This window comes from Panulirus ornatus, chromosome 58, assembly GCF_036320965.1.
Source record: "Panulirus ornatus isolate Po-2019 chromosome 58, ASM3632096v1, whole genome shotgun sequence".
In the NCBI taxonomy this organism is placed as follows: Eukaryota; Metazoa; Arthropoda; class Malacostraca; order Decapoda; family Palinuridae; genus Panulirus; species Panulirus ornatus.
The window spans coordinates 9,490,707-9,503,601 of record NC_092281.1 but is presented as its reverse complement, the minus strand read 5'-3'; the positions used below and the strand labels follow the sequence as shown (position 1 = coordinate 9,503,601).

The 12,895-nt window shown below is 37.1% G+C and overlaps 1 protein-coding gene across 1 annotated transcript; it reads right to left on the bottom strand.

Annotated features, from left to right (window-relative positions):
• Nucleotides 1-1,259: 1,259 nt before the first annotated feature.
• On the bottom strand, nt 1,260-7,818 carry TfIIFbeta (transcription factor TFIIFbeta). Its single transcript, XM_071695971.1, has 7 exons — nt 7,601-7,818; nt 6,280-6,350; nt 5,737-5,873; nt 5,324-5,413; nt 3,640-3,764; nt 3,292-3,435; nt 1,260-1,712 (listed from the first exon to the last, which is right to left on the bottom strand). The coding sequence occupies exons 1-7, from the start codon at nt 7,667-7,669 to the stop codon at nt 1,575-1,577; spliced, it is 774 nt and encodes a 257-aa protein (XP_071552072.1). The 5' UTR covers nt 7,670-7,818; the 3' UTR covers nt 1,260-1,574.
• Between the last annotated feature and the right edge of the window lie 5,077 nt (nt 7,819-12,895).

Below are 12,895 nucleotides of genomic sequence, written 5' to 3'. Positions count from 1 at the left end.
TTCAATTCATTTTAAATTTCTCCACGCAATATATACTTGTTTCTTGGAAAGTAAGCTCAGCCCTGAACTCACTATTTTTCACATAATGAAACTACCTCTGCCATGGCTGCTCTGACATTTATTCATTTGCTGTATCAACTAATTTGCATGTACAAATTGTACAACAGAATTCTCTTGAAGCTCTTTGATTTAAATAATTTTTCCTTTTGTTGTAATTTCTCTTCAGATTTTCACCAGAGCTATGCCATCAACAAATAGTAAATGATTCACTTTCTGTGCACCCCCATCCCCTACATACTAGAGATCATCTTGCTATAGTACCCTCACTTACTTCCATGCATAGATTAAACAACCATGATGACATCAAACCTCCTTAATGTACTACACCCATCAGTTCATACACCCTTTTCTCTTTCACTAGCAAATGAACTTCTTCATGTGCAAGTTTTTCAAAACATTAATGGACAAGCCAATTATACGAGACATTGTTAAGTGTATATACTGCATTGCAGGTAGTAGTTGGTAGGCAGCCAATGACCAGGGAACTATATCACTAGTATTACCAGCCTGGGTATCAGGAAGGTTAGTGCATTTGCTTAGCAAGGCAGCAATTTAGTGGTTGTCAAGTTGCACTCCTCTCACCAAGGTAGCTGTCTTTTCTGGTTCACGAACATGTGGACTACTGGCATTTTGTCTACACACAATCTATCCTTGTCATAAGTAACAATTGACAACATTTAACTCATGCAGCTCATTCTTCATAACTAGATTTTCCTGTGGTGAGCACTATGCACTAGCCCTGCCTTTAGGCAAAATGGTAAGAGCAGTAGATAGAAGTAGTAGGCATGACGATTTAAGCAGGAACATTAGGTAGAAACAATAGGTAGAAGTAGTAGGTAGGAGCATTAGATATAAGTAGTCATAATGAATATTAGGTAGGGGCATCTTCAAACACTGTGCTAGACTTCCTTTCTGCCAGTGGCCACAAGGGTGAGGAATTCCAGTTGGAACAAGCATCAGAGATATAGACAGATGAACAGATATACTGCGTTGCTACAGTTCTTTTTTGTTATTCCTAAATCAGTCCAATTATTTCTTTATATTTTTGGCAATATGAGGAGGTGTGGTTTCCTGCTCAGTAAAAACAGCTTCACACAAATTCAAGGATATTACTGCATATGTTGATCAATTTGAAAAATACAAAATGTATGACCCGATGTAGTAGACAGAGATAAGTAATGGAAATACATATATGACGATCAAGTATATGGCAGTCTTTATTTTCCATAGTGTATATCTTCAAACAATAAATGACACTAGAATTTTTATATATTCTAAGATAGAGAATGAAAGCTATATAATGACATATTCATGTATAATCTGAATATGACTGCTTCCATTCCCTAAAATTCACAAGAAATCAATAAACATTCAAAAATACTTCTTTCGAATAACCTAGCAAGCTTAGGTCAATCATTAAGAATAAATTCTGTTCAAAATAAAATTCACAAAATGTATTTGGAAAGGATATAAAAAGTTCCTTAAAACCTTCCAAATAAGGTTTAAGGCTAAGGTTAATCACTCCCAGGATCTTCTACTGCCATTTCGTCACTCTTGTAATGGCGGTATTCTGGCTTCAGCTCCCACATGTTCTTGTGTGGATTTTTGACATTGTAGTCACACACCTCTTTCAGGATCTCCTTGAGGTATGTCTGAAAGTAAATAATATTTGTAGTAACTTATACATGAGAAAGGAGCAGTTACACCTTATCCTCCAAAATAACCTTCCAATCAACATCACAGTGTGTATCTTCTGTATTCATAGGGTTCCTCCATTTTTGGAATAAATAATGAAACATTTAACCCTTTCACTGCCAACCCAGTAAGGCATGCTGTTGATCAGCAAAATCTCGACATCATATGTCAGAGTGTGAGTTTTCCTGTGCACATTCAAAAGAATCTGTAGTCCCTTTACTGACTTCGGGCATGTATAGATGCCAGATTTCACATGCAACTCAAACAGGCGGGCAAAAATACACAAAAATGCTCAATTACCCAAACAAAACCACAGAGGAGAAAAGTGAATGAACAACTCACTTAGATCCTCTACCTAACTATGCATATTTTGTTGGCTAATGATGATAAAAGCTCATTCTCATATTTGGACACATGAGACTATTAAGTTTCTAAATATGATACCGGAGAAAAATATGAAACTGAAGGATGGCAGAACAGGTCATACAGAGTGCAACTTGGACTTCCATGGCCACCACACACCAAGATTATATTACCTGAAATGGCTGCAGCAAACCAAGATCCATTTCAGTAAGGTGTCCTGAGGTTATCATGAATATGTACATTAATAAATAAAGAATAAAATGATCAAACTAGTGTAAAATGGTAATAAGAAATGCAAGACTTGTTGAACCATTTTCCTCATTTTGGAGAGTGAATGATTAGGAAGCACTCCAGTGTGTGTGGAAAACTGTTCAGTTTCCTTTGTCATACTACACTTCTATCAAGGATACAAATGAATTATGTACAATGCTGTAAGAACTTGCCAGTGCCTCTGTATATGAGAATGGAGGTATGACAGTAAACAGATGAAAAAAGAAAAAAGCAACTTTTGACTAAGAAACTACCATGTCATTGTTAACTCATTCCAGAATACAAGTTAACACATTAAAAGTCAAGCTACTGAGATGGCATGGGGATAGAGGATGCGTAGTGTGCTGCATTACTTGCACAACCTTAAGCCTGAACAGTAGATTCCTTTCAAAAATTCAAATATTATAAGTATATAAATGAATTTTGTATAAGGTTGTAAGCATTCGACGTATATAAGAATGGAGTTATGACAATAAACATAAAATAAGCAACTTGTGAGTCAGAAACTTCCATGGCAGTGTTACCTTAATCCTGGATACAAGTTAACACATAAGAAGTCCTGTACCACTTGTGTGCTCTACACTGAATAGTGGATTCCATTTATACATCCAAATCATAATCAGCATGATTATTTTGTAATGCAGCCATCTGGTCAATGATAGGCATCAAACTGGCATTTCTGACAGATCCAGTATGGGAAACACTATATTTTCATTTTCTTATCCTACTAAAAAAAGTAGATATACAATTACACTTCATGATTTGCATTCACTAGTAGAAGCCATGGGGTATATGCCATGCACTATGTCAATCATGATTAAACTTATCCAAATAAAAAAACAGTCTTTAGAATACAAAATATGGGTAGTGACCTTGGATACATGATGGAATAATTTTACATACAATTGGTTGCCGCGTCAGCTTCTGGAGGTCCTTAATATTGTAGTATTGATGCTTTTCAAATGCTGCATAAAGCATTTCCATCACCTTGTCCTTATCATCACGAGCTTTCTTTCCTTCTGATTTCTTTCTCTCCTCTATCTCAACCTGTGGAAAGTATCAAAATAAAGATATATTCCCACAAAACAATTACTTCTATATTCAAAAGAAGGCTTAGGTACCATTCATCAAGAATCAAAAGGTATGTTTCTTATGGAAACACCATGGAAAAAGCAAAGCTTTCCGACTATCCTAAGCCGGGTTCATTCATAAGGTTTGGTAACACTGACAGAGTTAAGCTAAGACACTTACATTATACCTGTGTCTTGCAACTGGTTTAAAGACTTGAACAGGTCTATCAATAAATTCGGCTTTGCGATGAGGTTTCGCAGCTTTCATAACAGCTGCCCTCTTCTGATTGAGGTAGAAGTTATCCACTGAAAATTCAAAAAGAATGCATGTATTAGCTACCTAAAAGTATCATCTATAATAATCATTTGCATCAAAAGTTTAAACATTATAACATCAACTTTTCATAACAGATGTTCTTCAGAACATTGTATCTTGCCTGCATTACTAGTTTGGAAGAAAATACCTAGGCACAAATATGAGGACACAGATGAGAGCAATAGAACAATTTATCAATATGTTATGCTTCTATTACTGCAAGTCAGACAAGGATATCATAATCATCACATACACACACGTAAACACGTGGCCCACTATTCCAATGGGCCTGGGCTCAAGTTTTGGAGTGGTTAACTGAGTCACCACCAAGTCAGCTGCTCATCCATCCATGAGGGGCTGGATAATGAATTCATACCAGTTATAAACTGGGCAGTATATACATGTATATATCTGAATAACAAATCTCCCCCCCCCCGAAAACACATACACAGATACATCGATGGACAGACAGATGTATATACACCACAAGTCGGATCTGAAGTAAGACATCTAGCCAACTCGGCTACAGGGAAGTTAAAAGACAGCCACTATGTCCCACTCTCAACTCACTGGGGTAGCATGGATTTTAATCTATTGCGACTCCAATTGTGTAACAAACATGTCGATCGACAGACATACTGATTACAAGAAATAGATCATACAAAGTGGTCAAGGTATACCATAGAGTAATCTGTGAGGTGTGACTGCAGATGACAGACTTTGGTTTTTGTGCAATAATATATGACAGATAGGGACTGGATGTGTGTAGTGAGAAATGTTGGTAATGCTACCTCACATAGAAGGGAATAGTAACTGGGTATAACATAATAAAGCTATTTTACCGTTAACATAAGTAATTTATCATATTTACAATATTTGAGACAGTGCATATATAAAGCTCAGAATGCACAATGACCTACAGAAGCTTCAGTCAAAAATTTTAAGGAAAATTGAGCACTAGGAAGTAAATGAGACAATATTTCATACAATAATTAGATAATTACACTTAACATTGCATAGCAGGTTAATGTAGACTCTGTGTAAGCCAAATACTTTGCATTAAAATCTTTTGTTTCAACCAAGAAGCAAGCTACAAAACACCAATAAAACACTGCTAATATAGCTGTTGAAAAATAACTTCAATTCCCTTGCACTCAAGCTTTTCATAATAATTCATGAACTCATTTTTTCCCACTGAAACATGTAACTAAAATTTTTGTCAACTAGTCTGTTGATCTCTTGCTATCACATATTACATTGCTGCCAATCCAGTCTTTCTGCCTTTGCTACTCAAGGTGATCCTAAACATAGTGCTCAATAAATCATTTTTGTAAGGACATCTTTCATCATCCTTTGCATCTGGCAAAGATCATTGTGTTTCAGACTACAGTAATGTTAGTATGAAATATACTGAACATGCAGAAACTGAATATCATCAAGGGTCCTTCTGATCCAGTAACATGAACTACATTTACCTGCAAACTGCAAGATTAAGATCCCCTTTTATCATTTGCAAGATGTTTGATACAGCACTAAAAATAATACTCACCCACAGGCTGGCACTCAAACTTCTGAATGACTTGCCCCTCCATGTACAGCTTTTCTGTTTCAGGAACCACTGAATCAGTGTTGCCAGAAGCTGAAAGTGAAGGCTGAGTAAAGTTTCAGCTGAATCCTCCAATCGTTTTAAAGAATTAATATCCATGTTTAATTCCAAAAATGCAACACAAATATAAGAGTCATTACGTAATAAAATTCTAGCAAAGTCATAACCTTGTTTGCATCATGAGCAAAGTAAAGAAGTCAACATCTATGCAAAGAAACAAAGGAGTCAATGAATGGATAACTACCTATTCTCTTAAGCACTGACTAATCAAGAAGTAAAATATGTGGACTGATCCATATTTTCAATATCAAAATAAAGCTTAAATAACACAGAGGAATATTCAAGGTAAGACTTACGAACTGTTTGTGAGAAAACTCCAAGAGTCATTTCTTTGACGCTGTGCAAGATGAATTTGTGTTCCCGAGGCATTGTACTGTCCTTTAAGATTTGTTCCCCTGGTGTAAATGTTACTGTTGGAAGCTTACCAGGAACCCTAGAAAAATATGAAATAAACAGTGACTGAAAAAAACATACTTATGTACATAAATAATTGTTTCAACCTAAACTTTTTTCATACATATTTGCCATTTCCCATATTAGCATGGTAGAATCAAGAACAGACAGCTGAGCTACAAAGGAAAAAAAAAAATCCTCACTTGGCCCCATCTTCTGTTCCTTCTTCGGAAAAGTAAAACAAGAGGGGAGGATTTCCAGCCCCCAGTAACACATAAATAGTATGTAGTTATACCAAAAGCATAAAAAATATTACTTCTGTAAGAACTTTTTGGTAACTGTAACCATAAATATATGGGTTCAACCCACATAACAATGAAATGCATAATACAATTTTGCTAAGCTGGGCCAAATTACTACAGAATGTAAGCAACACATCCATTTACTTATGTATTTTGAGTCTTCCAACATCTGTACCAGGGCAATCTGACCATTTATCCTTCATGTATTTTGGTATCTGCAAAAAAAACAAGAATGTTGTAAATTGCAATCTACAAAAAGTGATATGGTAATAATTTCTCATATCTTACAAATTCACAATCTGACAAGAACTGCATTACAACAAAAAGACTAACAATCTCCCTTCTTATACTGTTTATATTGTCTCGTAACTTAGAATCCTAGTTCCCAATCCATATACATAAGGTTGATTAAATGCTTACAGCCACTCAGATTTCTGACAAGCTTCATAAGTATCATCCCTAAAGGTCTGTAAAAGGACAAAATATTGTTCACACCACACAGCACTTCTTCCTTATTCACTTTGCAAACTAAGTTGACATATTTGAAAAGACTAACACTTTACGACTTACAAGAATGAGATAGTGGTGAGGGTTATGAATACCCAGAAAATGGAAATCAACAGAGATAAACAAGTGAGACACTTATGAAGACTCGAGAGAATCTGTAAAAGCTTTAACTGGAAATTATGCATTTCTAGGAACTACATGCAAGCTTTCTTTATGTATTAGAGCTTTATTTAGTTTACATCTTGACATACAAACTGAATAAAGCAATATACATTCCAAACAAGCTCTGGGTGAATGTTTTTTATCAGCTATTTGTAGTACGGTTACCATTCTAATGTCCTCGTATTACACGAGGGGACATTAAAAATTAATCAGAACACCAAAAGCATTCCCCCTTGTCACTTATATTCTGTTAGAACTGACCGAGAGTTACGAATACATTCGCTTTCAACTGATCACTCTGTTTTTAATCCACAAGTCTCTTGTACTTCAAAGCCCGGCCCATTAAATAAGAGCGTAAAACTAATAGAGTTGGAGGAACTACAGCTATAAAATGTATAAACTCTACTATCTGATCACCTTTATTCACTGTAAGGACTCCAATGATACCAACATCATTTCCATTTGTTATAATCTATCATCTATAAAATACACGTCCGTATTCTGAAACTTTACCTACATTCATTATCCCCACAGTTTCCCTGCTCATCATCAGATTCTTTGCCACTACTGCATTATTCTATCAATGAGAAACACATTACAGATGCTCCAAATCATGTTCACCTCGTTTCATACTAATGTAAATCCAGTAAACAAACAGCAAACAATAAAACCAGTGAAATTCCTTACTGATTGAGAGAGTATACTTAGACTTCATAATACCTGTAATCACAGCCTGAGTGAGGTTTTCTCTCTACTGTGACAGGAAATATCACCCACAAACATCTGAGTGTTTTACCTTCACCAGCCACAAACCACGGCTGCAGTTGGTAATATCCAAGTCTCTCTCTGCATGTTGACCACTCATTTCGAACACATAAATCTCTTGTAAAGAAGCAATTGGCTGATCTCTGCTTTTAATACAAGCAGAATATTGTACGAAGCTTTCTTTTTCCCTATCTCTCCCTCAAATCCAGGGACAGTGAGTGGTCGAGTGTTGACTCGCCAGCGAACATCTCACGGTCTCCGACCAGCGACCGCTCGCGAGTAACAAACGTATCCCAGCGCACAAAATCTCTAGCACACATAATTAAACCCCTTTTGACATGGGTCAGGATGGGGTAAACTATCTTTACTTAGTCTTCCTAGACTGTTGAAACATACAAGTATGTAAGCTGTTTTCTCGTAAAAATTGACAATAAACTATCAACTTGCAGTTCTCAGACATGTGGATATATTTCTTTACTCTGTACATTCCAAGTCTAATGCAGACTTTAGTCAAACGTTAAATGGATGAACAACAATCCACATAAAGGTTTTATATACCTACGGGAATTAAGAATAACATTTCATCCAAGTGCATGTGTATATATAATATATTTCTTTATGAGAAAGAACATCAAATTTTACATTGTAAATCCATGTACATCCTTTGCTATATCAACATAAGTTAATATCAGATCTTTAATTTATAGAGATGATTACCTGGTAAGAGGACTTATGTAGAGAATTTCTTAAAGATGGTTTTGAATATGTATGTATTATATACAAATGTGTATGGATGACACAGAGACATAGACAGCCGGATCTTTGATTAGAACAACTAATACATTACCAAGGTCGGTAGCTTAAAGATGGGACATATCATGTTGTATCACATTATGTAATTTGTGATGCGCAAATATGTAGAGGGAAGAAACCAATAAAGTCACTAACATTGCAAATGTCGATAAGCTACTATAGACATCTTTTTGCACATGAATGCAGATTAGTATAGTTGCTGAAGGCATGTGTTTTAGTATAGTTGTTTAAAGTTTCATAACGTGATGTCTGTAAAAGGTCATAGCCGATCTGGAAATAGAAGCAATACAAAAGTAATAGTTTTAACCCACCCATTAAAAAGATTTCTAAAAAGCAGTACTGGTCTAATGAGAGGAAGTAACAGCCTTTCAGACCTCTAGCTTAACCCCTCTCATAACCCTACCACAATGGTGTTTCGACTTGAGATACATTAGTGGCATTTAAATGTCTCTAAGCAGAATTCAATCATTTTCATATTCATCCTCTTGTTTACTACTACATAGTATAGTGATAAGCACAGTACTCGTCTTAATTTTCCTTCGGCAATAAGAAATGAGTACATTACCTACATGGTGTATTCAAGGGTTGAGCATAATGTTCATTCTCTTGGATTAGAAAACTGTGTGGGTATTTCTATTCGATTCTTCCATAGTTTTCCAGGAATTGTCTAAATGTAAGCTTTCAGATTCTCAGCTAAGGATAAGTAATAGAAAAAATGACAGGTTTTGTTCCAGTCAATCTCTTTCTAAATTGTAACAGCACGATTTCCTTGTTTGCGTTCCAGTTCCACATATCTTCGACCAGCACAGAGTGCCATAGTATGCACGTAGCTGCTCCCTACATCCCATACTGCTAAAACTTTCTTCTTGTATCCCTCCCCCGGTGGAACGAGCTGTTCATTCACAATAACAGTTGCTGTTATATCACACAGCAACGAGAGTCTCTCATTCCAGATTTTCCAAACACCTCTGATGGGAGCAAGTTTGTCGTGTCTTTGCCTGGAATGCCTAACCTCTTTTTCATTAAATAGAATCTACAATTAAAGCTTGAAGAAAGACTCCGAAGATCCTCACGAAACATGGAATGCTCATGCTTTATTTTTGCATATTAGCTTTTGAGAGATCCACCAGAAGACGATGCAAGACCAGCAAGTAGAAAACATAATCCTTATTAACTTTTCAACTCGCTGAGATTGTTTTCGTGTCTTTTGAACCAAGAAGTCGATTCTCTCATCGTTTCTTATTTTGTAAAATCATTTTGAAAGAAAATTTGAGCACCGAGAAGCTCGAAAGCAGACGATGCACTTCATAGCGTGTAATATCAAGGTGTGAGTCGCATTCCATGCTTTGTCAACCTGTGCACCTGAGCACATCCTGGAATATATCACCTTACAATGTTTCCTCGTTCAGCGGTGAACATGTGTGGTTTGCCAGACTTTATAGTTCATTCTTATAGTTAGTGTCACTGCTGGAATCACTCACTGTTCATTGATAAGTATCATGACTTTAAAACAATTAATTTTCTTCATCAGATCAGAGAAAAAAGACAGATCATTATGATCCCTTCAAAGACCGACCATTGAATCTTTAAGATGTATATGGATCAGAGATGAACCGAGTAGACTGGGTCTTGAATGGTTCACTGTTTCTAAATCCACTATAAAATGCGAGTTATCAAAGAATAATCCTAGATATCGTGAAAAGTCATGTTTCTATTCATAGTATGCCTCTACTAGGGTGATGTAAACTGCTTATGGTTCGCATATGATTCTTACCAGACTGGGAAGCTGGTAAAAACTTAATAGTTTATACAAAACTGACCATGCAAGACGCGAATCTCAAAAGCCGTGGCAAAATTAGACCTAAATTACCTTTTTATTGTCTTTTTACGTCACATTCTATCTTGATGGTATACGTAAACGACATATTCTATCTTGTAGCTAACTATGTGATTTGTATTGAAATCATTTCAGCCCATTTCTCATTTAAGGGACTATTGTATATATGTAATGTTCGTTTTGGAATATAGGGTTTCGTTCGTTTTTGTTCGTGCATGATTTACGTGATGACTAAATCATTATGTAGGCTAGCGTTCAGCCCAGGACAAAGGATCTCTCATGCTGTTGTCATAGATATTATCTGCGTGATGGCTGAATTAAGCCGTGTGCTAATGTTCGCTTTAGAATATAGGATTCTCTTCAAGTTCGCCACCATTTCGTTTGCAGTCGACGTATGGCATATCTATTCGTCGATTAAATGAAAGTGACAGTGCTCTTGGATCGGAGTTACACTTCGCTATATTGGATCGTATTGTTTTATATGTTTATATGTTTATATGTTTAATTTGTTTATGGATGGGGTTGTTAGGGAGGTAAATGCAAGAGTCCTGGAAAGAGGGGCAAGTATGAAGTCTGTTGGGGATGAGAGAGCTTGGGAAGTGAGTCAGTTGTTGTTCGCTGATGATACAGCGCTGGTGGCTGATTCATGTGAGAAACTGCAGAAGCTGGTGACTGAGTTTGGTAAAGTGTGTGGAAGAAGAAAGTTAAGAGTAAATGTGAATAAGAGCAAGGTTATTAGGTACAGTAGGGTTGAGGGTCAAGTCAATTGGGAGGTGAGTTTGAATGGAGAAAAACTGGAGGAAGTGAAGTGTTTTAGATATCTGGGAGTGGATCTGTCAGCGGATGGAACCATGGAAGCGGAAGTGGATCATAGGGTGGGGGAGGGGGCGAAAATTTTGGGAGCCTTGAAAAATGTGTGGAAGTCGAGAACATTATCTCGGAAAGCAAAAATGGGTATGTTTGAAGGAATAGTGGTTCCAACAATGTTGTATGGTTGCGAGGCGTGGGCTATGGATAGAGTTGTGCGCAGGAGGATGGATGTGCTGGAAATGAGATGTTTGAGGACGATGTGTGGTGTGAGTTGGTTTGATCGAGTAAGTAACGTAAGGGTAAGAGAGATGTGTGGAAATAAAAAGAGCGTGGTTGAGAGAGCAGAAGAGGGTGTTTTGAAATGGTTTGGGCACATGGAGAGAATGAGTGAGGAAAGATTGACCAAGAGGATATATGTGTCGGAGGTGGAGGGAACGAGGAGAAGAGGGAGACCAAATTGGAGGTGGAAAGATGGAGTGAAAAAGATTTTGTGTGATCGGGGCCTGAACATGCAGCAGGGTGTAAGGAGGGCAAGGAATAGAGTGAATTGGAGCGATGTGGTATACAGGGGTTGACGTGCTGTCAGTGGAGTAAATCAAGGCATGTGAAGCGTCTGGGGTAAACCATGGAAAGCTGTGTAGGATGTATATTTGCGTGTGTGGACGTGTGTATGTACATGTGTATGGGGGGGGTTGGGCCATTTCTTTCGTCTGTTTCCTTGCGCTACCTCGCAAACGCGGGAGACAGCGACAAAGTATAAAAAAAAAAAATAAAAAAAAAAAAAACATCTGGCCATTGAGACTAAGATATTCCATCGCATTTTAGTGGTAGTTAGATCATTGAGCGTTTCAGTCGTTAGAGCGTGCATGCTAAGTATGGTCAAGGGTTGACAGTAAGTCAAATATAAGAATTCTATGTCGATTGTATCTCCGTCCAGTGTTTACAATCTGATGAACTGACTGGTTAAATATCCTCATTTTTCATCAGTGATTATCTGATTAATCACCATTGCGTCTGATCCATGGTTAATGATTACAGAAACATTAGTCTCTCGTACATTGTTATGTGCTGATGATGTAGTGATGACGTCATATTCCCTTTCTTATTGAAATAGAAATAATTAGAAAAGAATTTCGTTGTCAGGATAATGACATCGACACTAGGATCGTTACTGTATAGTGAAGTTACTGTCATATTTCGCAGTAACTCTACATTTTCGAAGTGCATTCAAGGGGAAATGACGTCATAGAAAAAACTCCCGCGAAAATTTGGAAGGCTTCACTTTGGCAGTGAACCATCGAGTTCACGACCTTTTCTCCATTGTGCTTACCTCGGCACGGACCATCAGACGTTCGCGATCGAAGCTTTAGTATATCCTGCATTTCTTACACCCCAATAAAGTGGACGGACCTTTGAGAATTCAAGATGTTTTAAGAGAGTTGCTTGAGCAGTACAGATCGCCAGCGCATCGAGATGATTCAGGTAAGTAGAGACTTTTATTTCATTTGTTAGGCTCTTGATTTAACACGTAGAGGACAAGGATATATTGTGTTTAGGGGAGGGCGAGATGTATTCGAGTAAGTGTTGCCATGGTTGTTGACGATTCATAAGAGTTTCAAGTAAATGCTCTTAGAGGCAGGTGTGGATTCGAACACCATGCATTAAACTTAAATATTTAATATTTTTACTATTGTTCCAACACTTTTATGTCCACGAAGGAGAGCAAGTATGTATTTACGCTTACGTGTTTCGGTGACTCGCGAGCATTGAAACGATCGTGCTGGTTTGAACCTCCCTATAACAATGACAGTTCACCATGAAATTTTCTCGGCGGGCGAAACTATGCTAATTTGTATCGTAGACTAA

What these genes read in the sequence shown, in the direction of transcription:
- TfIIFbeta (XM_071695971.1), bottom strand. Translation starts at nt 7,669, where the DNA reads ATGAGTGGTCAACATGCAGAGAGAGACTTGGATATTACCAACTGCAGC. An exon ending in GTTTGAGTGCCAGCCTGTGG is followed by an intron (nt 3,765 to 5,323) that starts GTGAGTATTATT and finishes TTGAATTTTCAG; the next exon opens with TGGATAACTTCTACCTCAAT. An exon ending in AGCTGACGCGGCAACCAATT is followed by an intron (nt 1,713 to 3,291) that starts GTATGTAAAATT and finishes ATTTACTTTCAG; the next exon opens with ACATACCTCAAGGAGATCCT.